The sequence below is a fragment of the Dendropsophus ebraccatus genome, chromosome 13, assembly GCF_027789765.1.
Source record: "Dendropsophus ebraccatus isolate aDenEbr1 chromosome 13, aDenEbr1.pat, whole genome shotgun sequence".
Taxonomy (NCBI): domain Eukaryota; kingdom Metazoa; phylum Chordata; class Amphibia; order Anura; family Hylidae; genus Dendropsophus; species Dendropsophus ebraccatus.
In genome coordinates this window covers 49,241,516-49,268,197 of record NC_091466.1, presented here as the reverse complement: position 1 = coordinate 49,268,197, position 26,682 = coordinate 49,241,516, and the positions used below count along the sequence as shown (strand labels likewise).

General features: G+C 46.1%; 1 protein-coding gene across 2 annotated transcripts; it reads right to left on the bottom strand.

Annotated features, from left to right (window-relative positions):
* Window positions 1–298: 298 nt before the first annotated feature.
* Window positions 299–25,703, bottom strand: FBXO34 (F-box protein 34). 2 transcript variants are annotated; one of them, XM_069950581.1, is made up of 3 exons: window positions 25,499–25,703; window positions 4,514–4,669; window positions 299–3,245 (listed from the first exon to the last, which is right to left on the bottom strand). In XM_069950581.1, exons 2-3 carry the CDS (start codon window positions 4,579–4,581, stop codon window positions 1,139–1,141), a joined length of 2,175 nt encoding a protein of 724 aa, XP_069806682.1. In that variant the 5' UTR covers window positions 4,582–4,669; window positions 25,499–25,703; the 3' UTR covers window positions 299–1,138. The 2 variants fall into 2 exon arrangements, with proteins under 2 accessions (XP_069806682.1, XP_069806683.1); XM_069950582.1 differs by lacking the exon at window positions 25,499–25,703 and adding an exon at window positions 20,169–20,333.
* Window positions 25,704–26,682: the final 979 nt, after the last annotated feature.

Here is a 26,682-nt window from a genome sequence, read left to right as displayed (position 1 = left end):
GCCCAGTAAACGCTTGTTTACATTATTGATCGGGCCCCCATCGACCCATAGAATAGGGTCTGCTGCTGCCACTCCTATTGCATGGAGCGACGTGCAGCAGTCACAATTGGATTTTTCAACCTGCTGAAAGACCACCATCAGCAGACATTGTGCGTGTCGGCTGATTGTGGACTTAACAGGCGCTATTATACCAAATGATTATCGTCCGGATAATAAATAGGAAAAAATAAATAAATAAATAAAATAAACAACCTACTATGAGTCCATTGGGTGTTTTTGCAGTAAATGTCAGACAAGGTGACAAGTTATTATATATTTAATTTTCACCAGATCTGCCAATAAAAAAATGGCTTCAACATTTCCATAAATTGTACATCTATGAATGCTACTAATAACATTGCAGCTTATAAAGAAAACCACACGCAACAGAAAATGATAGGAATACTGCATATTACACGTTATATAAAAAAGTGCAAAGTAAAACAAACAAGTAAAAAAAACCAAACCAAAACAGTAGGAAAAACTCCAAAAAGGCCAATGCGTTCAGCGAGATTCAGGATGCACATTTTTATTGAAGTAAAGCCAGACAATATCCTCCTCATATAGTTTGTCACTATACAATAGTCACCTCCTGTATTTACTTGTCACAGTATTTTAGACACTTGTGCCGGTTCAGAGTACAACTCTCTCCAGTTAAACCAATGATAAACACTTTAAATGCTTCAAGCCCTATATATTTTAGAGTTTCTTTTTTAGAAACGTCGTACAGGATATACAGATTTAACAAGACACTTAAAATGGGGGGATGGGAGACAAGAAAATCCACACACATCCACACAAAAATACTTCATCCGTACATACGCACACCTATAGCCACGACAACTTCCATAGCTGCATTGTAAAGATTGGGTGGCATCAGCTAGCAATAGATTTTATATGTACATCTATTAGGCGTTATTTACATAGACGGGCTAAATATCCAGTTGAAGAAATGAAAAAGTAAAGGCTCTTGTGTTAAAGAATGTGCAGTTTCGCGTCCCCATGAAAAAAAAACCTCATGATTATGTACAATGTAAACAGCATGGGGCATGAAAAAAAATCTTTATCTTCGAGACCAGTACAATTCCCACCCGCGTTGTCAGTCGTCTTCGAACTCTGACTCTTTAGATTTCTTGCAAACTGTTCGGTTAAAGCTGTGAAATGCGGGCACCCAGCGATTGTCGTGCAGCCCCACCTTACAGCCACGGCTCTCTTTTTGAGACATGTGACAGCACATCCAAAAACCCGGGCCGTAAGGTAAAGCTTGGCAGTATGGTTTGGGATGCCACAGGCATAAAGAAACGTCGCCTCTCGCGTACTTTTTCTTGCACTGCTTGCAAGGGTCGTCCTTGTAGCGCGGATCCCGCACCCACAGCGAGTCACACGGTCGGATGTCATAATGTTCGATGATGAATTTGAAATAGCAGGAAGTGCATTTTAGGGCAGCCAGAGATCGGGTGGGAAGATACTTGAAGATCTTCACCAGGATGTGATGGGGTAAGAAAGCCATGTACTGCTGAGGCTCCAAGAGCTGCTGGATCTTAAACCTGGTCTCAAGAAAATCTTGAGACACCTGCCTCTTCACGGAGGACGTGCCAAGTACCTGAGTTACGTTTCCAAGTGAAGAGATAGCAACGGCGTATTGTGCAATCATCGAGCTATTCTGCATACAGAGGGCATTGTCAAAGGAGAGTTTCTCTGGGTCATCTGCCTGTGACTTTACTTCAGGGCTAATCCGTACATGTGCATGATTTGCATCGCTTTGATCACTTTGAAAAAATAAGACCCCCGGTGAAGGGTCACCTAATAAAGCTTTGTCCTGTGTGTGCCCTATAGCCTCTGTGTGCATGAATACATCGGCAGTCTTATGGGAGGGATCAGGGATCCTATCTGAACACTCCACCTTTTCATCAGCTGCACCATCATTCACCGTCTGACTCTCGTAAGAATCAGGGACACATTCAACAGCTTTTATACAGACAGAAATAGATAATTTACAAGGATCCACAGTTATCGCAATATCCCCCCTACACCTCATTTTCAGATAAGTCTCCCTCACAAGTTCAAGGTCTACATTGGCCACAAAGAAGTCTTCCATAGGTGGCAAAGACTCGGAATCTTGAGGCTTGGGTGAAGCACAGTTTTCCCACGATTTCACAGAAGAAAGGTCTTCCTCATTTTGCGAGACATTTTTCTCTGCCGCAGATGCGGCTGAGTGTTCTTCAGGATCGGACAAGTCCGCGTGAGGACGACTGGCTTCTTGCTGCGAGCCGCTGGCAAGCAGCATCCGGCCAACATTCCTCCTAAAGCTGTTGTTCCTGGAGAGTCCTCCCGATTCCCGATCATTTTGGCGCCTCAAACATTCAGACTCCAGTTTAGCCACCATCTCCAAGACGCACACAGACTCCAGTTCGCCCTTCTCTAAATTGTCTCTGTCAGAAGGGTTTTCGCTAGCTCCGAGTGCCATCAAGGATACAGGCGGAAGGGCACATTTAGAAGTTCCAGTAGGTTTTGAAGGATGGGAATTGGAAAAGGGTTTAGCACAATCAGAAAGTAACGCACTTGCTCTTTGCTCTAGAAAAGCTACCATCTCGATCACAGAAGGGGGTCTTCCAGGAAGAATCCCATCATTATCAGTGACAAAGTTAATTGAACAGTCTTCAACTCCATTTGGGAAAGCCTCTGAGAGGAGGCACTTTTTCTGCGCTTCCTGCACCTTCTCCAGATGGTTCTTGACGCGTTTCAGGTCCACTGATTTCTTTCGCCTTTTAGCAGCTCTCCCGCTCATATCCCCAGTGTTTTTAATCTTCATTGAGCTGTTCCTATTGTTACTGCAGTGATGAGAGGCAAAGAAGGCAATCTTCTCCTTGGTGTTCCCAGGCTTGATAAGTGCACAGCTATCCAATGGGGCCTCGCCGTCCTCACCCTGATGGATTGTTGCAGGTGGAACATTCTTCACTTTGACCTCAAAGCTGCTGGACGTGCTCATCCCTGCTGTATTGCACATGGTGTTCTGGGACAGAGTGCCCAATGGCCTGCGGGGAGGATTGTCCGTACAGGGTAAACAATTCTTGGTGGCAACATTACACTTTTCTTCTTTTGCAGAGCTTTGGTTGTTCAGATGCATGCCTTTGTTTGATCTTGGTTCTAGAGGAGATTCTTTTTTCTGTATCTTGTGATATGGCTTTAAATGCATTCCAGAAGCCCTGAGGAAGATACAGACACCAGTTAGCATCATGCAGGAGATGTGGAAAATGCACAAGATCTGCCGTGCATAAAAGATAGCTGTTGGCCAGCATTCATTTCCCCCAATACCTCTATACACATGCACTCTCAACTAAGTCTGCATGTATTCTTAATAGAAAGAAAAAAAGAAAGCCACTGACAGACTACTTTGATAGTGAGTTATCTCCCTCAGGCCAAAAGGATCAGCAGGGTAAAATCTAACACGTCTTATGCTTCTCTCTTCACATATGATCAAAGGAGAATCAGGAAGCAACAATACGCGAATTGGACAATACTATCTAATGTGAGTCCAACAGAGATAAGACAGCATTGTCGCTCCACAAACAGGTAACCAAGGTTTTGCAGTACAAACTACTTCTTCCAGTCGTTGTTGGTTTGTGGAGCGTCCTGTGCTATGTTCTTATCCCACTGCTGTATTGCCACATGGACCAAAATAAAGCTTATGTAAAAGAAATCACCGGGTTAAGTGCTGCCATCATCTACCTCTTTTGGACTTCTTGAATATCAGCTGCCGTTTTTAGCATTAGGCCCTATTCACACATATGTGGTCCTATGTTCTGTCCACAATTACAGGTCTGCAACTGTGGACAGAACCAATGGATTTCAATGGCCCCCTTCACTTGTCTGTGGCATGGATCATGGCCCCCTACACATGTACAAAGTGTGGACCCGAATTTGCGGTACAGACCGTTATCTTCTATGTAATGATCTGTAAAGCATGGAACACTACTGATGCGCAATACACAGTCGCTCACTACAGACATGTGACTGACCCAAAAGGTATCAGGGTGCAGTTATGAGAGGGTGAGCAGTGCCAGTCATTCATTTCTATTGGGACTGCACTTATCTAATATGTATAGCCAGCTTAGGTTGTTCACTACTTTTCGCAGGACTTTTGTGGTCATGTAAGCCATCAGATGGGGCCCAACAACCTGATGAAACCATTCTGAGGGATGCCCATTTGTAGAAGCTTTACTTATTATAGGTTATATAATGCACACGCACGTCCACCTTTGGGGGGAGGATGGAAGGCTGGCAGCCTAACAGTTTCCCAACTCCCCTAAAAGGGCGGCCTATTGGACACTCGTGATGTAACACGGACGCTGCATATCTCCTGCCTGCAATAGACAACGCTCTAAGATTACGTTTGTATAATCTCTTCATGCTGATTGACAACACATGTCGATAAAGCATCCAGTCCCGCACAGACTACTCTGGTGACACTTACCGCTTGACATGTTGATGTGAGTGGAATTTCAGTGGTTCCCTGTGGAGGCTGGCTCGGCTGGAACTCATCCTAGCTGCCTGCACACAAGGCGTGTCGTCACAGCCAGTCCATGTTGGTTATAGGCGCATGCAGCGGCCGTCACAATGTTGCACTAAACTGCGGAAAGACAAAAAACAAATAGAACAGTTAACAGGGCTGATCTGTGCTGCTACTCCCCATCACAGGTAATGGTCCAACATGAACAAGATGGAAAGGTATGTTACATCAATTGTAGAGCCTATTACACTGCTCCATAATCGTGCACATCTCTTATTACACTGCGGACAGTAGATTACTTTCCAATCACAAGCTTATAGCAGATCCCTATTATATGGGGTGATGGGGTTTCTGGCCCATGTTCCATTGAAGAGAATTGTAATACCACACACAACCTGAGGACAGAAGTGGTGCTGTTTTTGCAAGGTCACAGGATCTAGACAGGATTTGAAGGATTTCATGAATATCCTTTTACCTGGGCAAATCTGCAGGATGTGTGAATGCAGCCTTATAATACATTGAGGTGTCCAATCAAGGGGAAAACAGAATGTCTCCTGGCACTACTTCCTCCTAGGCTTGGTGAATTAAATTCAGAATAGCCGCTATCAGATTCCCTCTGTACTGCTATGGGTGTTGCTCAACAACCAGGGTAAACATGTCCAGAATATGTGTAAAAAAGAATTGTGGCACTCACCCGTAAAGCAGAATAAAATAGCTTTTATTGCATGGCGGCTCTGTAAAGATGCCAACAAGTGACTGGGCCCAGTCAGCGTCTTCACTGAGCTACTATGCAATAAAGGCGATTTTATTCTCCTTTACGGGTGAGTGCCACAATTCTTTTTTGCACATATTATAATATATTGACCCATTCCCCCATAGATATGCCCACCCTCACTGCACCAGCACCTACATAATGGCTTTCCCATACATTTTTCATGACTACGTCCAATACGTCCTCAGATGAGAGTGCACCCTTTCTAGAAGAAACATTTGCTCAGCAAGGCTTCTCGTGAAATGACAGCGTATAGAGGGAAGTGTAAGTGGCGAGTACTATCCTCCGCCTCTGTGTTTACTCCTCAGGATCTATTTTAGGAAAAAACTGCAGAAAACAGGTTTATAAATATCCTCGCTGAAGATTTCCACAACTCAACACTTGTGACTGCAAGGAATCCATGGCCAGACTAAATGCAGTAACTGAGGCTGACGCTTCACATTCCTGGCCGTGACACTTACTGGGGGCTGCCAGATCACACGTATGAGGGTCCTGACACGGAGGATCGGGGGGCAACCGCATACAGAGCCATTATACCGCCCTGTGCACAATACCTTATTCCCTGAACCAATGTACACAAGCAGGACTACTCCAGAGACAATGGCTCCATGTACTGTGCAACACAATGCATCACTAGGACTGAATGAATAGGGCAAACACACAACAACTCGGCAAATAGAAAGTCCAGGAATCAAGGCTGAAAGCAATAGGTCCAACACTATAAAGGATGAAAGGAATGGGGATCAGATGTGGGTCACACATGGATCTGTGGATGCCAGCTCTGCAGCATCTCCAGTGTTAACAGGGCCCTTGCATCTAAAGCAAAGGTTGGCTGTATACGGCCGGGGTCACACACCGCAGGGTGATATTGAGCTGGATGTTAGAGGATAAAATGGTAAAACTGCACGTGGCAAGTAAAGCACATGCAGAACTGTGACAACACAGGGCACACAATGTAACATATACATGAGAGAGCTGCTGGTCACATATTCATCTAGCACCACCATACACATGACCACTTGGCTGGGTGCTATGAATGGGGAGAAGAGGGGTAAGCCACTGCCAGACAGCGCCTTATATCTCCAAGCAGATAAAGTCCAACATGGCCGACACCAAGAGTCAGGAGGCCCCTATACACAGACAGTCAGCCGTGCCATCAAAATAGGCGTGACGACTTGTCTATGTGAGGTTTAAAGTGTACCTATCATTTTCACAAACTTCTCACTTGTGGCTTTAACAACGAGTATAGGTGGGGGTCCAGGTGCTGACCCCCCCCCCCCCCTGTGCTAAGAAAAAAACTCCAATACTTAACAGCTGCTGTATGTCCTGCAGGAAGTGGTGTATTGTTTCCAGTCTGACACAGTGCTCTCTGCTGCCACCTTTGTGCGTGACAGGAATTGTCCAGAGCGGGTACAAATCCACATAGAAAACCTCTCCTGCTCTGGACAGCTCCTATTACAGAAAGAGGTGGCAAAAATACATCACTTCGTGCAGGACATGCAGCAGCTGATAAGTACTGGAACACTCGAGATTTTTTAAAATAAAAGCAATTTACAAATCTGTGTAAATTTCTGACACCAGTTATTTGGGGGGGGGGGGGGGTGTCACCTGAGTACCCCTTTAGAATGTTACTGTCACTCACTAAAAGACTAATAGAATCCTGCAATGAGTCAAGGACATAAGCGCTGCACGCTTCTATATCTAACAATTAGTGAGGGGCGCCGAAAACCTAGCCCACAAACAATGGCCACCTGACATTTGTGTGACTTATTGAATGTTATTTAAAGTGACAGTAACACTTAGGCCAGTGCCACACGAACATAATACAGTCACATTTCTGGGTCCGTACTATAGCAGAACTGACCACATCATAGATCATGCAAAGAGTGGGATCGAGAGGGATCGGCAGCCCATGTGAGAACATGGAGAGGCTGGGTGTATTATAAAGATGGGGAATTCACAAGAAGACTCGTCATCAGACGATGGTTCAGGTGTATTATATAGGAGGGAGGGGTCCAGGTGACGGGGAAGTCATCATCGAGAGGTGTTTCAACCAATGAGGGAGAGACTATGAAACGTGACCATATAAGGGCTGAAAACAGAGGACAGATTCTTAAAGGGACAGAAGACATGATGGTTTGGAGAATCCCTTAGCGGATAAGTACTCCTTGTGAGGAGCAGGCCGGCTTGTAAACTAATATAAGAAGTTCTCGATGGTGGCCTACTATAATGCGCCTTTTTTTATAGAGGGATTAACAGCGGGAGTCACTACCGCACCCTGATGATGACGACTTTCACCTTAACTCTCATCTCAGTTTTACAGAAGAAAACTGGCAGGACATCCGAGGGCAGGACGGGTTTTATGGCCTTTCATCTTATATTAGAAAGTAAATGGTGACAGAGCTTCCTGGTTTGATGGACAATGACAAAGCATGGAAGGAATACGCATTTGCATGCGCCATCGATCCAACTAATAGGAGGGTCCTAGAGCCCAGCATATCACGGCAAAAAAATAAATAAAAATAAAATGTCTTTAGATACACTGGCTTTAGAAAGCTTCACAGATGTGTAAATTATTCCTATAAAAAAAAATAAAAAATGATCTATCTATAGTCTACCAGTACTTATCAACTGCTGCATGTCCTGCAGAAAGTGGTGGATTCTTTCCAATCTGACAGTGCTCTCTGCTGCCACCTCTGTCTGTGTAAGGAACTGTCCAGAGAAGTTCGCTATTGGGATTTAACACTGCTCTGCACAGTTCTTGTTACAGACAGAAGTGGCAGGACGTACAGCGGCTAATGAGTACTGGAAGACTTTTTTTTTTTTTTTTTTTTAAAGATGTAATCTACAAATCTGTATAACTTTCTGACACCAACAATTTTTTTCTCTGGGGTACCTAATTAAAAAAAACCAAGTCTCAGACTGGTTCCTGTTTAATACCCCTTTACATGGCTCCACTATCATTCACACAAGGCCACATGAACAACTGCAGGATGATTTGTGGGGCCCTCGGCTTCTATCATTTATTTGCCGCCTATCCACCACTGCACAGGAGGATGTGCGGACAATGAATGACAAATTTTTTAGTCTTTATTTATTTTAAGTTATAATACACTGGAGTATGATGGAGTTGTAGTTATCAGCTACTTTTACAGGGAGCGATAATCTACCAAATTAGGCCGATTCGGCAGATCATCACTTTGTAATAAAGACAACGATTTTAGCTGATAACAAGCGTCGGGTGATCGTGTCTTTAGGTTCTGACCTAAAATCATCAGCCACTGAATGTGAATCACTCCGTGTAATGGTGATGCGCAGCAAACACCTGATGAATCTGTAAATAAAATAAAGTATAAACGTTACCTCTTCCTGCAGAAGCGGATTCAACATTGGAGCCGATCTCTGAAGTGACTGACTGCTCAGCCAATCACTGACTGGGACAGGGCCGCCGAGGCCAGTGATTGGTTGAGCAGTCTGTCCCTTAAGAGACCGCCTTTGAAGTTGCACTGGCAGATGCATGGAGCGAGGAGAGGTCATGAAGACACCGGGGAGCGTGGAGAGGTAAGTATACACTTTGTTATCTTACAGCAAGAGCTGACTACAGACAATCGAGCCACGTAACTGGCTCAGTAAATAAGCGCTGATCTAGCAGATCGGTGTACTATAGTGAATAGGCTGTGTAATACAGCCTTTAGTCCCTGAGAGAAGGTAAAGTCTGTGGCACTTACTGCATATAAGGATTTAGAGGTAGAGTCTGGTTATTTAGGTCACCCCCTATAGCAGATCCCTACAGGAGCTGAAATCATGCGCCCGGCCTCATTTACTGCTCGGTATCAATTATAAAGAATTACTAACTAGGTTTATACACATCCAAAGGTCACACAGTCTAGACGGAGCGGTAACAATGTCAGAAGACAAGGCCCTTCTAATATCAGGCCTCTTATGTGACGACAGAGAAGGACTTGTTTTCAGACTACCATGAAGAGGGAAAGGGACCAGCAATCTGTATACAGAATACCTTACATTTATGTACACTGTTACCCAGGTTCTTTTTACTGAGTAAGCGTGCATGTACACATACAGTACTTGAGCGTCCTCAATTGTGCCAGTATAATACTACCATGCCTGATACCCCATACAGTACCCACATAATACTGAAATATTTCCCACATATAATAGTGCCAATTAACACCTAAACTCGGCAAGGTTAATAGTAAATCCATAATAGTAGAGGTCAAGTTGCTATATCGCATACCTGAACTTTCTAACATGGATTGACATGCTGAACTTTCCACATCTGTTCTGTGTTCTTAAAGGGAACCAATCACGCCGAAAATCCATCTTAAGATAAGGAAACGTGCTGGCACATCACCCAGCACGTTTCCTAAACATCCCCCTGTAACCTCCGTGCCCCCCTCCATCAGTCAGTAATCTTACTTTGAAGAAGTCCTGCGCTGTATGTAAATTTCTGGCAAGTAGTCACGGTGGGCGGATTTAGTCAAGGTGGGCAGGATCGGGTCACAGGTCCTGGGCGTCTGTAATGGCTGTAATCACGGCCAGAGGGGCGTGCTTGAGGTCTGCCTTCCATCCACATAACCTGGGGGCTTGCGTTTCACGTCGGCGGCGCGCTGACATCATCCGCACGCAGCGCCGTCATCTTCCAGAGTCCGCGCATGCGCAGTAAGTCGGCGGCGTCTCCCGCAGTGCCGCGCATGCGCGGACTACAAAAGACGTCTGCGCTGCGTGCAGATGATGTCAGCGCGCCGCCGACGTGATACGCAAGCCGCCGGGTCACGTGGATGGAAGGCAGACGTCAAGCACGCCCCTCTGGGCATGGTTACAGCCATTACAGACGCCCAGGACCTGTGACTGATCCTGCCCACCTTGACTAAATCCGCCCACCGTGACTACTTGCCAGAAATTTACATACAGCGCGGGATTTCTTCAAAGTAAGATTACTGACTGATGGAGGGGGGCACGGAGGTTACAGGGGGATGTTTAGGAAATGTGCTGGGTGATGTGTCAGCACGTTTCCTTATCTTAAGATGGATCTTCGGCGTGATTGGTTCCCTTTAAGAGGCTCTGAAATTACTGAGTTGCAATACCAGAAACAGACAATGGACAAGAGTGGCGCTGTTTCTAGGGAAGGAAAACGGGGAATACATTTTGCATGTTGTTCATTCCGTCATTCAGACACTATGACAAAGAGGCCAAAAGACCACGGCCATATTATTGTAGGCACTTCTGTACTCTGCCAAAGAACACACACACACACACACACACACACACACACTGATGAGAACAATCCACTTTATTTTCATGGCAGCAGAGGAGCCGGCCAAATAAAATGGGTGTATACCACATTAAACAATCTTGGAATCTGCTACTAGGATATAGGAAAAAATGAGTAATGGAGACTTTCCCTTTGCTTTCAATACTGTAAATGTACACAGATCCCGGGGACACGTTCACATGATTGTTTGCTGTAGAGAACACGAGTTACAACGGTTACTGATGCCGAAAAGCTAATTTACCGCAACATTCATCCGGGGACAAAGAAATTATACTATAGCATTCGTGTCACACTCGACACCCATGGTGGCAGGATTTCTGGCCCGCTGAGGAAACCAATAGATTTCATTAAAGGTGTTATCCAGCGCTACAAAATCATGGTCACTTCCTTCCAGAGACAGCACCACTCTTGTCTCCAGCTTGGGCAGGGTTTTGCTGCTCAGTTCTATTGAAGTGAATGGAGCTTTTGTAGCACTGGATAACCCCTTTAAACTGGGCTGCAGGATGTTGAAGCTGATTATAATATGGGCGGTCTGGACGGACGGTAGTTGTGAGCCTGCGGCATAGAAGTGAATGAGACGTATCCTGGCACAGCCAGTGTGGTGACATGATAACATATAATCCTCAGTCCTGTGCCAGGAGCATCCTGCAGCCGGGGAGCCAGGATAGGTAAAGCCCAGTGCAGTCTCCTGCAAGGGGGTGGGGGGCTTGGGCGGAATGTCTAACTGGGGCACTTCTAGGGAAACTATTGGGGGGAATTAACTACTATATAAATCACTACTGGGGGATTACCTACTGTGTGGGGAAAATAATGGGGTAACTACTGTGTGAAGGCTACTACTTGATGGAGCAGTATTAGGGGGTTTTATTAAAGCGTAACAGTCATTTCAGCGTAACACCCTGCAATCCTCTCTCAGTAAATTCATAGATAAGCACTGACCTTTCTAACCCCAGAATCCAGCGTTTTAGGTGCCCAGAGAGTCTACAAACAGCTGACCTTCATGTCACCTCTTCTTGCTCCCTCATCTCCCTCGGTCCCTCCCCCCTTCATAGGCTTACAATGGAGAGAGCAGAGCCCGTCTTCACTGCCTTCTCTGTAATGAAGACGTGTTTGCCTGATAATGCACAGATAAGAATTCAGGGGGGGAGGCTGGGAGATTGCTTCTTGAGTACAGAAGGAGGCTTTTTTGGCTGATGAAACCTATTACAGAGTTTCTTAAAATTGCTTATACTACTGATTTCTGCAATAAAAATAATATGACGCTTTAATAGTTACGCTTTAACCCTTAGACGACCCAGGGCGTAACTGTACGCCCTGGGTGTTTCTCCCGCTATGAAGCGTGCTCTGGAGCGGAGCGCACTTCATAGCAGGTGGGGGCCGGCTGCAATCAGCAGCCGGGACCTCAGCGGTAATGACACGCTGCAGCGATCGCGCTGCCGCGTGTCATTAACTCCCCTGTCACTTACTTAACTCCCCTGTCACTTACCGATCGGGACACACTGCGGGGGTCCCGATCGGTAAAACGGACCGCCGGAGGTCTCTTATCTGCCTCCGTGCTGTCCGATCGGCGATCTGCTGCACTAATCAGCCGCGTCATCAGCCGCTGAGCCGCGATTGGCCGAGCACAGTTATGCTCAGCCAATCGCGGCTGAGCAGCTGATGACGCGGCCGGCACTCGGGAAGATCGAAGGTGTTCGGGCCGGCCGGCCGAAGATGACGTTTTGCACAAGATGGCGGACGCGTGTCGGCACGGATCAGGTATGTATAAAGCACTACACTTCCGGGTACATGGGTGGGGGTGGTGGGACACGGGGAAGGGGGCCATTCACAGACATAACATACATTACAAAGTTGTATAACTTTGTAATGCGTGTTATTCTGTGAATAATTTTTTGCCGCCGCACTACCCCTTTAATCCACCACTGGCTTCTACGTCACTGCTGTAGGTACCGCCCATAGAGCTGGATCCTGGATAGGCTTGGCGGTATGTGCAGCAGTAATGTGGTCACTTCCTTCACCCTGCCCTTTACCTGCCTTTCCTTTACTTGTTGTAGCAATTTATTAAGCATTTCTGAGTGCGCAGAGCTAGGAGATGCCCACTGCTTTCACAGTGCAAGGAACGCTGTACGCACGCTTCAATACATATCAAGGTTGGCCCACAACTTTAGGCTAGGCTTACACGTAACGGTGCCGCAATGGATTTCACACTGCAACTTTTCAGCAAAATCCGCTACGAATCCCTTACTGACATTCTGAATCCGGTTATTTACTCGCAGCAGAACTTTCATTCCGTTGTGAGTATGTAAACGCCGCCCCCCCCAAACCTATGGTGGCCCAGTGCATACATTACCTGGTCCACACTCCGGCTTGTTCTGTGGCTCCTGGCATCCTGACGTCCCGCTCAGCCAATATCAGTGGCTGTGTCAGGACAGCGCATTGATTGGCTTACCAGGATGTCAGGATGACTGAGCGTGGTCCAGGTAATGAATGCACTGGGCCATCGTGTTTTAAGGGGGATGAAGTTTACATACTCACAACAGAATAAAAGTTCCGCTGCAAGTATGTAACCCTATTCCGAATGATCGTAAAGGAGTTGCAGCAGATCAGATAGATCAGCCGGATCTATTATGTGTGAATCTAGTCTTATAATTTTAGCCCACTTTGTATTTGAGTTTGACACCCCTGTTCTATAGGGAAAAGACTCTGGGGGAGATTTATCAAACTGGTGTAAAGCGAAACTGGCTCAGCTGCCCCTAGCACTTCACACCATGTTTGATAAATCTCCCCCTATGTTCCCTAATGATTATACACACACTTACACAAGGAGTCAAATACTACAGTGTAAGGAGTGCCCCCAGATTCCTCAGAATACATTACAGCCGCTCGCTGGCAATGTTTCCCCTATGGGAAAGATCTCAAAGCCCAAAAAATAAAATATCTGCAAAAAATCTAATGGCCCAGGAATTTTGGGAATCAGGTAAACGATGAATCCTCCAAGGAGCTGAGGTAATGCCAGAGTCTTCCAGCACATCCCGGCCATGGCTGCTAGATTGGCTTGGTTTCTATCTTGTTATTTTTGCAAATCTCATTTATAGAAATTTTGATCTCTAATAACTGGACCCTGCTGTGACGAAACGCCCACACACTGCTGCGACTGGATGCAGATCTGTCACCTGACATGAACTTTTTTTTTTTTTTTAATTCACAAATCTATAACTTTTTGACACCAGTTGATTTAAACTTTCCCTCCGTGTACCCTTTTAAAAGGAGGATATAACTCAACTAGTTAATATATTCTATATATCCTATACATTAGGCAAATAAAGAAATAATTATAGGCCACTGGGGGACACATTTTGAACAACAGTCAGTAATCTCAGTGGCAAACAGGATTATGTGCCCATTATACGGCTGGCATAAGAACCAATACAAAAACAAAGTGTGTGTGGTGCCACTCCTCCAGGGGGGCTGCTCACTTTCTAAGGCCAGTCTCCATGGCATGACTGGGACGTTAGTAGTGTGATCGGCCCGCAGCAGCAGCTGGGTGTGGTGGCAGTGCTTGTTATCTGTAACCAGAGCTCCAGACGACTATGGAGGAATGACACCAATGTACATTGTGTAATCTGATTTAGGTGTGGCATCAGGTCCGAGGGCTTCACTGGAACATTTCACCCCATGGATAAAATACAAAAACAAAAATCTTCATGACATAACAGTCAACTTTACTCAAGCCATCAGAAAAAGAGGAATAAGCCACCCAATGCCTTACAGCAGAGGCCGGGCAACCTGCAGCGCCCTGGCTGTTACATAAGATGGCTCCACAGTCAGGAGATGGCAATAAATTATATTGTGTGCTTTACAATCTCCCTATAACCTAGTATTATACCGCGCCAACCCAAACTCTGCATTCAGCATACACATTACCTGTGGGCGCGGTGCCCGACCCATCACCTGCACAGGATCACACCACTATAACACGCCAAGCCTGAGCTTACTGCGGGACAGAATATCAGTGACTATTGCAGGAACCCCCATAGATGAGAGGCACAAAAATATGTATTATGATGAACGCTGGGCGACTCTAAGGACCCCATACACATTGGAAAAAAGTGGTCGCCCAAACCCCTCAATTTCAGCAGGACTCAAGAAGTAGGTTCAGCAACAAGGTGTTCTCCAATCCAATCAACTTTATTGCATTAAAAAATAATCCATGTCACAAGCAACGTATTTCAGGTACGGTTAACCCTAAGGGCCCTATTCCACCGGACGATTATCGTTCAGATTATCATTAAATCGTTCGAATCTAAACGATAATCGTTCGGTTGAAATGCAGTTAACGATTAACGAATGAACGAGAAATCATTGATCGCTTTATAAGACCTGGACCTATTTTTATCGTTGCTTGTTCGCAAAACGTTCGCATTGAATAAGACATCGTTCGGTCGTTCGCAATAGATACGAACGCAATAGCGAATAAATACCGAAGAAAAACTATCGCAATTACGATCATAAGTAACGATTATCGTTCCATGGAAATGAGTGAACGCTTTCAGGTCTTTCGCAATAGCGGTCGTTTGAGATCGTAAACGATTATGAAAACGATTATCATCCAGTGGAATAGGGCCCTTAATCATGGTATCAATCAATCAATTTGAGCAGGACCAGCAAACTGTCTATGGGGCCTCCCAACTCACCCACTATGTCAGATGTTGAGGGACATAAGGATCAGGCATGTTAAAATTCAACTGCTAGACCTTAAAGGGGTTATTCAGCCCTACAAAAACATGGCCACTTTTGCACCACTCTTGTCTCCAGTTTGGGTGCAGATTTTGAAACTAGTTCGATTAAAGTAAATAGAGCTTAAAGGGGTGCTCCAGCGTGGGGGAACTTTTTTGGGGGGACCGGGGAGGAGGTGGCTGAAATAAAAGACATCCACTTACCTCCCCGGTTCCAGCGGCGGGTCCCGCATCCTGGTGCTCCGGTCCCCGGCTGCTTCCGGGTGTCTGACGCCGCCCGAGACGCTACGTCTCAGGGCCACTCAGCCACTCAGTGAAGGAGGCGGGATCCGTGCGGACTTCAAACGGATCCCGCCTCCTTCACTGAGTGGCTGAGCGGACCTGAGACTTCACGTCTCGGGCCCGCGTCAGACACCCGGAAGCGGTCGGGAACCAGAGCGCCGTCAAGTGGGACCCGCCGCTGGAACCAGGGCGGTAAGTGGACGTCTTTTATTTCAGCCACCTCCTCCCCGAACCCCCCAAAAAAGTGCCCCCCCCCCCCGCCGGAGCACCCCTTTAATTGCAAACCACACCCGAGATGGAGACAAGAGTGGTGCAAAAGGGGCCATGTAATGCTGCGTTTACACGGAACGATTATCGTGCAAATTTGCACAATAACGATCGTATTCGAACGATAATCGCACATGTAAACGCAGCGAGCGAGCGATCGAACGACGAGCGAGAAATCGTTCATTTTGATCTTTGAACAGGTTCTTAAATCGCCGTTCATCGTTTGCAAAAAATTTGCAGATCGTTCTGTGTAAACAGTCGTTCACTGATTTTACCTATGTGCGAGATAGGCTTAAGCAATCGCAAAACTAATTTTTACAATATATCGTTCCGTCTAAACGCTGATAGTTATAAAAAAAAAAATTAGTTACTTCGAAATCGTTAATCGTACGATCGGGCGAATTATCGCTGTAAACGCAGCATAACCGCATCTACAACCGCCGGTAATGCAATGTAGAGGTCCTCACACTGTACCCAGTTCCGGGGTAAGCCTTTCTCTGAATGTCGGTATTTTGAAGAAAAGCTACTTTATTGCCGCAGGCCCAGGGCACGGACACTCTAGGCCATGAGAGATTGACTCCCCACAATAATAAAGTAGTTGTTCTTTAAAATTACCAGCACTGTAAGAAAGACCAATCCCCATATGGGACGCGGTGTGACGCTCTACGAGATACCGGCTTGGGGTTTGGGGGGCAGCCACATGCCAGTTCAGTTTAAATGGAACAGAGTTACAAAAACCCACTCAAACTGGAGACAAGAGTGGTGCTGTCTCTGGAAGAAAGTGGCCATGTTTTTGTATAGCTGAAAAACCTCTTGAGGGTGCGTTCACACCTACAGGATCCGCAGCAGATCTGCAGCAGATTTGATGGTGCAGATTTGATGCTGTGTTCAGTTATTTAAATGAAATCTGCTGCAGATCTGCTGTGGATCCGCAGCAGAAAATCAGCTGTGAACGTACCCTAATGGTACCCTAATGGTGCGTTCACACCTACAGGATCTGCAGCTGATTTTCTGCAGCAGATTTCATTTAAATAACTGAACACAGCATCAAATCTGCTGCAGATCCTGTAGGTGTGAACTCACCCTAAGGCTGCGTTCACACTACGTATATTTCAGTCAGTATATTTCAGTCAGTATTGCAACCAAAACCAGGAGTGGATTAAAAACACAGAAAGGATCTATTCACACAATGTTTAAATTGAGTGGATGGCCGCCATATAACAGTAAATAACGGCCATTATTTCAATATAACAGCCGTTGTTTGAAAATAACAGCAAATATTTGCCATTAAATGGCGGCCATCCACTCAATTTCAACATTGTGTGAACAGATCCTTTCTGTGTTGTCAACCCACTCCCGGTTTTGGTTGCAATATGAGGACCACAATACTGACTGAAATATACGTAGTGTGAACCCAGCCTAAGGGTGCATTCACACGTACAGGATCTGCAGCAGATTTGATGGCCCAGAATTTATTTGCTTTGAATCTGCAGCTTCAAATCTGCACCATCAAATCTGCTGCAGATCCTGTACGTGTGAACGCACACTTAGGGTAGCTTCACACGTACCGAATCACAGTGGATTTTCTGCTGCGGATCCGCAGCGCATCTGCAACAGATTTGACCACATGAATGAACACCGCATCAAATCTGCACCATCAAATCTGCTGCAGATCCGCAGCAGATTTTACAGTGCGGATTTGATGCTGTGTTCATTCATTTAGTCAAATCTGCTGCAGATCTGCTGCGGATCCGTAGCAGAAAATCCACTGTGATACGGTACATGTAAACTACCCTTAAGCTGCCATCAGAGGCCTATTCCCCTCTTCTCACGGACAGTACATGCATACTCAGCCTAGCAGAGTTCTGAGGAGAGAGCCGGAAAGTCCAGCTGAAATGCATCTAAGGTGTATGACCACCCTAAGTACAGGTGACCTCGATAACTCACATCTGGAGAACAATGATTGCCCGGGTCACCATTCCTGCTGGAGACATGCCAGAAGTACACTGTCAGCATCCATGATAAGCTATGAGAGTTATGACAGCAGCTGACTGATACGTTGAATAAGCAGGCATTATGCACATGGCCATGCGCGCTATGTTTTTTTAGTATTGTGTGTCATGTATCACACCATATGTACTCTGTAAGTTATAATACAGCTGTATACAGAAGCCCTTAGGCCCAGGCTACGTGTGCTCTGCCTTGCTTCAATAATCTCTGCACAATTCTGTCTATCATGTGAGAGTCACATTGCTCAAGGGGAACGGAACGGTATCAGGACGTAAATATTTGCAGAGACTAACCTCCGGGGTCTGTCGTGTTACAGCTCTGCTACATCACACAGGCTGTGGTTGTATGTAGGCACAGCCAGCAGATAACATTGGGCACCCTATGTATAAGGTATAACTGAGCAGTATAAGAGCCTGGCTGTTAGTCCATGGACCGCACAATATATCCATTTAATAAATGATCCTGTATACTCCGTCCCCAGCTCTATATCTAGTTACACAACTCATGGGTGTAGTTTCCTTGTAAGATTAAAGATGCCAAAGTAAAGCGCTGGTATACTCGATTCAGATCTCCTGTTCCTTGCCAAAGACGGATCTGTTTAGCGTGTTTCTATGCAGAGTGACCACGGCTTATGCAACATGGGCTCGTGCCAAACCGTACATCTATGTTACATATTACATCTCTCTGTGACCAGGAGCTCCAACAAACAAAGCTATAGATTTCCCTTCTATATGGAACAGCGACAGCCCTATACAATACTCTATAATAGCACCTAGAATGCCAACTATATAGCCTAGGGCAGTGAGCGCCAACCTCTGGCAAACTACAACTCCCAGCATGTCCAGAAGTTGTCTCCAACCTGCTTCATAACTATCTGACAGCAAACATATACAGTGGTACCTTGGTTTAAGAGTATCTTGGACTGAGAGCGTTTTGCAAGAAGAGCTCACAGTTTTTTTAAATTGTAACTTGGTTTAAGAGCATTGCTTTGGTTTAAGAGCTCCCTGTGCTGGGTGGGAGGGAGAGTGGGGGAGGGGCATGGCCTGCATATGCGGAGTCTACAGCCCTGTACTCTGACCCAGGAAGTCTCCCTCACCTTCCAAATCATAGCAGATCCACTTCAGGCTGGGGCTTACATCAGGGGAAAGGATGTGGGGGTAATCTCTCCATAGCTGTAACCCCTCTCTCCCCAGACAGAAAGTGCTGCATGTATGTGCCCACATCTGCCCTGCTCATTCCTTCATGCTCCCTGCAGTCTCTGTCAGCCCTTGTGTTTCCCATTCTCTCCATTTCTGCTATAATGTGTCTGCACGTACACTTCGCTATACACACTGCTGCTATAATGTGTTTGCACTTACACTCGGCTATACACACTGCTGCTATAATGTGTCTGCAGAGAGGTTTCTGTCACTGTCCTCCTGTACAGCTCTATGATTCTCAGGTCTTGACTGGTCCAGGCTGAACACACACCCCTTCTCCATTGCCGTCATGCAACCACACAGACTTCTGACAGCAGCCCTGCTTCTCTATTCTAGCCTGTTGTACTGCACTACAGGGATCTGCAGTTCCATACTATCTACAAACTGCTGCTGTTTTTCAGGTTTATGCACTTACTTTACATTATACTCCACATGCTGATTGCTGTACTGTACAGCAACTTATAATATGACATATTCTGCTGTTTCTAAATGTTTGTTTCATTAGTTTTACATGTTATTCAGAATAAAAAATGATTTTTGGGGGGTGGAACCAACTGTCAGCATTTCAATGATTTCTTATGAGAAAATTTGCTTTGGTTTAAGAGTGATTTGGAATTACAAGCACGGGCCCAGAACGAATTATGCTTGTAATCCAAGGAACCACTGTACATATATGTGCACATACATGGATGTCAGAGATCAAAAGACTTTTCTTCTATATATAAAAGTTGATCTCCTGTACTATGGAAACTTGACCAACCCATCAGCCCGCTTCAGATGCTGCTGTAAACTTCCTCTGTTACACCACAACAACATTACATTTCCTGCATGAACTGTGCACAGACATCACATGGGGCAGCGGCGTCCTGGCAGACATCACACGGGGCAGCAGCGTCCCGGTAGTAGTCATCACCTAGCACTTACCTATGGTGGCGGGGGTCTGGGTTATGAGCACACTTCAGCAGGAATGCTGGGGGGTTGTAAATAATTTTAGTGCTCTACTTCTTCACATGCACAGACACGCTCTACACCGCGGGGAACACAAGCTGCTTATACTTACAAGACGTGTAGCACAATGTCAGACCTTATCTTCTACAGCCCGACCAAAGAATTTGATTTTTGATGACCAGAGAATAACAGGCATGTGAAATATCATGTAAGCACGCAACCATCTCTTGCCCCAATGGGGTGACACTGGCAGCAATAATGTACACTGATCTGGGCAAAGATCAGATCTCATCCATACTTGGAATTTAGCCTTAATAAAATAAGGTTGCGTTTGTTTCCCAGCTCATTTCAGCAGAGGGTTCAGCCCATTCAGTCCTAAAATGCAAATGCCGCAATGAAAAGGTAAAAGTCCAGGTTGATCATTTGCCAGATCCAAGCTAAGGTCCAGAGAGCTCACATGTACTCCTGGAAACATTGCCACTCTTGTGCAGAGTGTCTGAGCTGCAATACCTAACTCAGCCCATGGCAGAGAGTGGCGCTGTTTCAAGAAAATAAAACACCTTCTCCCTGTCTCTGATCTGTTTGCAGAAAAGTGATTGTATGGCTAGACAAGTTTGGATAATACAGGAACTGTGTGTGTGTGCGCTGGACATGTCAGACCAGTGATCCCCAACCTGTGGCTGCAAAACTACAACCAGAGAGCCTCAAGTTGTGTTCATCACTGGTCCAGAATACCTGACTAATCTTCTATGCAGCAGGGCCTGCTGGGCTTTGTAGTTCTGTAACTCCTGGAGAGCCACAGCTTGGGGATGACTGGTCTAGACAAACTATGCAACCTTCTATGAAGCCATAAACTGACAGGACATAGTGGGAGTTGTAGTGCCATAGGTTGGGGAACCCTATTTTAGGCCAAGCAATTGACCCTCTGTGCAGATGCACAGTGAGGGCATGCTGGGAGATCGAACAGGTTGGGGACCACTGGCTTAACCCTTTATGAAAAGTGTTATTACATGATGAAAGGAAGTGCCTGCTCCCTTAGAAGGTGATGTGATGTGGCACATATCTATGATGTGTGAGTCACCTATATACCCAGACGTGAAGGTCACAGGTACAGCGGCTCAGCAATGTGACAGCCTCCCTGCAGCTTTGCTCTGAATTCTTGACCTGCTAATAGTTAAGGCTGGAAGGAAGGAAAAAAAATATACAACAAGGGAACAAACATGAAGAACAAAGGTAAAGGCGGCGCGTTTGTAGATATCCGAGGTGGAAATGTATGCCACTGACCAATGTACTTTTCCACAAATAGAAAAGCTGGCACTGCTCAGCGGGCTGGCACTTACTAAGCACTCATTAAGAACCCAGACGAGTATAAAGCTGTGTTCCCATGAGTCTCAGTGCAGTAAATACGCCAAATACAGAGCGTCTCATAATCTCACTAATAATTGGCACATATAGGGCAAGGCTGGATTTGTGCACTACCCCATTTCCTACTGGGCTGTAACTTTTTCCATTGCAGGATGACTATGGGTTTGAGCATATGCTAGAACGACCCCTCTGGTTGTGCCCTAGGCTCTCCATATGCCACTGTATTTTGCCTCCACAAGACGACATATCCTCCCATAGGAATGGATAGAACAGACATATTCCATAAGAAGTTTGAGGCATTGCAAGGTAAAGGGGGCCCCATATTACAGATCCATAGTATGGATGTAAGTTTGAGCCCTTAAAGAGGTATTACCACCAAGTCATTAAGCCATGGAAAAAGTTACTGTTAAAAAAACTTCTGACGTCAGACACGTAAAAAGTTTTGTTCGGTCCAGGTCCGAGTGGTCAGACCCTGACCGATCATGAGAACGAGCGGGAGAGGACGACGCTGCAGTGCAGTCCACTCCCCGCAGGGTCAGTGAGAGTCGGGCTCCATAGACTAAGGTCTCTATTACACAGTACGATTACTATACAAAAAAAATGATATGGTCCAAATTTAAACGATAATTTCGTGTGTATGCAGGCAGCAACCGAAAAAGCGATCGCATTTTAAACTCTAAAACCACCGCTAACGGTTTGCTAAATGTACACATCGTTCCTTCTTTTGCTGGGATCAGAAGGAATAAATCATCTTAGTTAGGGTCCATTTACACAGAAAGATTATCTGCCAAAGATTTGAAGCCAAAACCAGGAACAGACTATAAACAGGGAACAGGTCATAAAGAAAAGCCTGAGATTTCTCCTCTTTTCAAATCCATTCCTGGCTTTGGCTTCAAATCTTTGGCAGATAATCTTTCTGTGTAAATGGACCCCAACAATAGTAACTAACGACTATTGATCTGTGTGGTAGGGTGAACTTCAGGTGGTTCCCAAAAGCGCTTGTTTGTGATCATTTACCGGTAATTGTTAAAAATCGCTTAGTCCAATAGGCCCCTTACATTATGAGCCTGACTCATCACATGACACAGAGGCGGGAGAGGACCGCTCTGAGCGCAGTTTTCACCCATCTTGTCGGTATGATTCTAAACACTCGAACCCAAAACGATCAAAACCTGTTAGACGTCTCTCTGACACGTCAAAGGTTTTTTTAAACAGGTACACTTCAAAGCATTGCTGTCATTTGAGGGAAAAAAAACTTGACAGGTCAACGCAAACACTTTAAAAGTTCTAATGGGTCAGAATCTCACTGCTGAGACCCCCACTGATCTTTAGATATAACTGGGAGAAACATGTAGCATAGTGCTTTAGTGCCAGACTCAGCACTCTCATATAATGGTCTGTTTACACAAAGTGATAATTCGCCCAATCGATCGTTTAACGATTTTTGAAGCAACAATTTGGTTTTTAGACAAATAAATTGTTAGAAAAAAACGTTATTGTGATCGTTTTTAAAATCACCTAAGCCCATCTCACACATAGGGTGAATCTTTGAAAGACTGTTTACACAAAGCGATCTGCAAGTTTTTAGCGAACGACCAACGACCATTTGAGAACATGTTGAGAGATCACAATGAACGATTTCTCGCTCGTCGCTTGATCGTTCACTGTGTTTACACGAACCGATTATCTCTCAAATGCAATCGTTATTCGAACGATAATCCTGTGTAAACGCACCATGAGTCTCCTGCAACAAGTAGGAACTAATGATGAGCTGGTGAGTGAAGAGCGCTGCTGTGTGCTTCTCTCAGCTATAAAAATCCTGACACCCCCAACTAATCAAAAATTTTCACAGGTCTGTGTGATGTGTTGGGCAGTTACAGAAACACTGTAAATAACTGCAATTCTGCTAGATGGCCACTGTTATAGAGCATGGTTCTGGTGCACAATACTGGATTCACCTCGCTGTGCCTGATGTCAGACCGGATAGTATAGTATACATGGACAGCCCCTTTTAGGTTTCCATACACTTTAGATCAGGGGTGTCAGACCCCCTGAATGACTAGACCACCTAAATATGAAGTGATACCACCCTTGCGTCATAACACAACTAAGTATATAGGGTGACAGCTTCAGTCAGGGTTGTATATAGTCATCACACTTTCCCCAGACACAACTAAGTAACTGCTGAATAGGATTTTTGCTCCGATGACTGACTACAGACTACTCTATGGCTCCAGTATGGACACAGGTTAACAAAACTGAATGCGGCTGCACCAGAACCGGGCAGTTTCCAGAAATCCATCCAGAATGACTAAAACAATGAAAAAAGGCAGCACTCCATAGTGCGGATATACCTCCAATAAAAGATCACCATACACGAGTCACATGCAGGTCACCATGCGGACAAATCATGTGATCTTGTGTAAAACAATTAAAGAGTAAAAAATTAAAGAGTACCTGTCACTACAAATAACCTGACGTGTCAGCATTATTGAGAGCACTGCCGAGACCCACTCTGATCAGGTGACAAAGGCAGGGAGCGTGATCCACTAACCGATCGCCTGTTAATTCCGTCTACATAGTGTCACAGACTTCCATCCATAACATAGATGCGGCCGGGGACTGAATGGTGTGGCTGCCGTGCTCACACTTCACGGCTATATCTTCTGGCCACAGCGAGTGACACCCACTGTGATCAGTAAGTTCTCACATGCCTGATGTCACCTCAAAAGTGGTTTGTAAAAAAAAAAAATTCTCAAAATGAAATAAAAAGCAGAATGCATTTCGAAGCTGCTCTGGAGCATCTGAGTTTTCTGCAAGCTGAGAGAACGTCCATCAGTTGCTCTATAGCAACAGGCTACAAACTAGTCAGTGGTCTGCAACCTGCTGCGAAAAACCAGCCATGCTAGGAGTTGTAGTTCCTAAACACATGGCAAGCACCGGGCTGCAGATCAGAGGCGTAGATGGCAGACCTCTTCTCAGCACATCCATAGGTTGGCAATACTCAGCAATGCATGCTGGGAGATCTAGTTCCCCAAAATCTGGAAACAAAGATTGCAGACCAATGCTGTGGACCAGCCTCCCCCAAGCTGCAGCTCTCCAGGGGTCTCCAGCTCTCCGCATAGCAGTTGTGGTAGTTCTGTAACAGGTCTGGACAACTGCCTAGATATAACACAAACTGTACAGCGACCTACAACCTGCAGAAAACTACAACTCCCAGCATGCCCAACCTGTTGCAAAACTGCAACCCCTATCATGCTTGGTAGTAATCTCCAACTTGTAGTTCTCCAAAGCGCTTGCAAAACTACAACTCCCAGCATGCTGTCCAGCAGCTTTCCATCTGTTGTAAAACTACAACCTGTAATTCTCCAGAGCTCTTCCACAACTACAACTCCCAGCAAGCCCTGACAGCCAAAGACTACAATGGCATTCTGGGGCCATCAGCTGCAGAACCACCATTAGAGCCAGGCATGCTGGGAGTTGTAGTCCTGCAAAGGTTGTAGATGGATATGCTGGGAGTTGTAGTCCTGCAAAGGTTGCAGTTGGACATGCTGGGAGTTGTAGTCCTGCAAAGGTTGCAGTTGGACATGCTGGGAGTTGTAGTCCTGCAAAGGTTGCAGTTGGACATGCTGGGAGTTGTAGTCCTGCAAAGGTTGCAGTTGGACATGCTGGGAGTTGTAGTCCTGCAAAGGTTGCAGTTGGACATGCTGGGAGTTGTAGTCCTGCAAAGGTTGTAGTTGGACATGCTGGGAGTTGTAGTGCCACAGGTTGCAGTACACTGGAGTATGGGAGGGCCAATCCCCCATCTTACCCCTGGACTGTGATCCCCATCAGATCAATGCATTATAACCTGGATGGTGGCAATAACCCTGTATACAGATATATGAAGAAAATACATAGAAAACCAGCATCGTGCAGCCCCAGCACCGGGGAGGGCGACAGGCTGGAAGCCGCATAGGTGCAGCCGTCCCCGGCCAGACGTTCAGGAAAGTCCGAGGCTTCGGCCCATCCCGGTCCTCGCCATAGAGAAGCGTTATACCGGCGGACGGGCCCGCTCCTCTCCTGAGCGGCTCTTACCTTGTCTGTAGACGGCGGCGGCGGCCCCGGCTGGGCGGGAGAGGGGCTCACGGAGGGTAGCGGCTCTCCTTCCCCACCGGCTCCGTTTTCTGTCCGTCCTACCCTCGCTATGACAGGGGTGGGGGTGGGGGGGGGTAAACCGTGATCCTCGGAGGAGACAGACAACAATATAATCGCGACCCAGCGACACCGAAACCAGAGGAATGGGGTGGAAAGGAGATAAGCGCTACGTCACCGCAAGAAACCAGGCTGCTGCCTCTCATTGGTCCGGAGAAGCTGCCCGTCAATACATTGTCCCGCCCCTTTCCATCGCCCTCTTGACTTGAGCGGTACCTGTCAGCGGGAGCGCGCATTGCTCCCATAGCTATACACAGCGGCAGGGGGCGCGCCTCCCGGGACTGGCAGCTCCGAGGACACACTGACACCTGGCGGCGGACCTGTGCCCTGCTCACCAACCTGTTGCAGAACTAAAACTCCCATTCGGCTGTCAGCGCATGATGGGAGCTGTAGTTTTTCAATGTTGACAAACACCAATTAATTGCATAGAGTAGTGGCCAATGCAGCTCCACTCTGGCAATCGGTGGGATCCCAGTGGTCAGACCCCTCTTATCTGTATTGCGTAGCTATAATCTGTTGGGAAACCTCATTCAATTACCTCAGGAGAAACTAAGTACAGTGGTACTTTGGTTTAAGAGCGTTTTGGTTTAAGAGCTCACAGTTCTTTTACAATTGTGACTTGGTTTAAGAGCATTGCTTTGGTTTAAGAGCTCCGTGTACTAGGTGGGAGGGGGAATGGAGGGGATGGTCTGCATAGCGGGGTCTACAGCCCTGTACTCTGACCCAGGAAGTCCCCCTAACCTTCTAAATCATAGCAGACCCACTTCAGGCTGGGGCTTACATCAGGGGACAGGACTGTGGAGGTAATCTCTTTATAGATGTAACCCCTCTCTTCCCGAACAGAGACAGTGCTGCATGTATGTGCTCACATCTGCCCTGCTCATTCCTTCCTGCAGTCTCTGTCATCCCTTGTGTTTCCCATACTCCATTTCTACTATAATGTGCCTGCACTCACACTCAGCTATATACACTGCTGCTATAATGTGCCTGCGCTTACACTCAGCTATACACACTGCTGCGATAATGTGTCTGCACTCACACTCAGCTATATACACTGCTGTTATAAT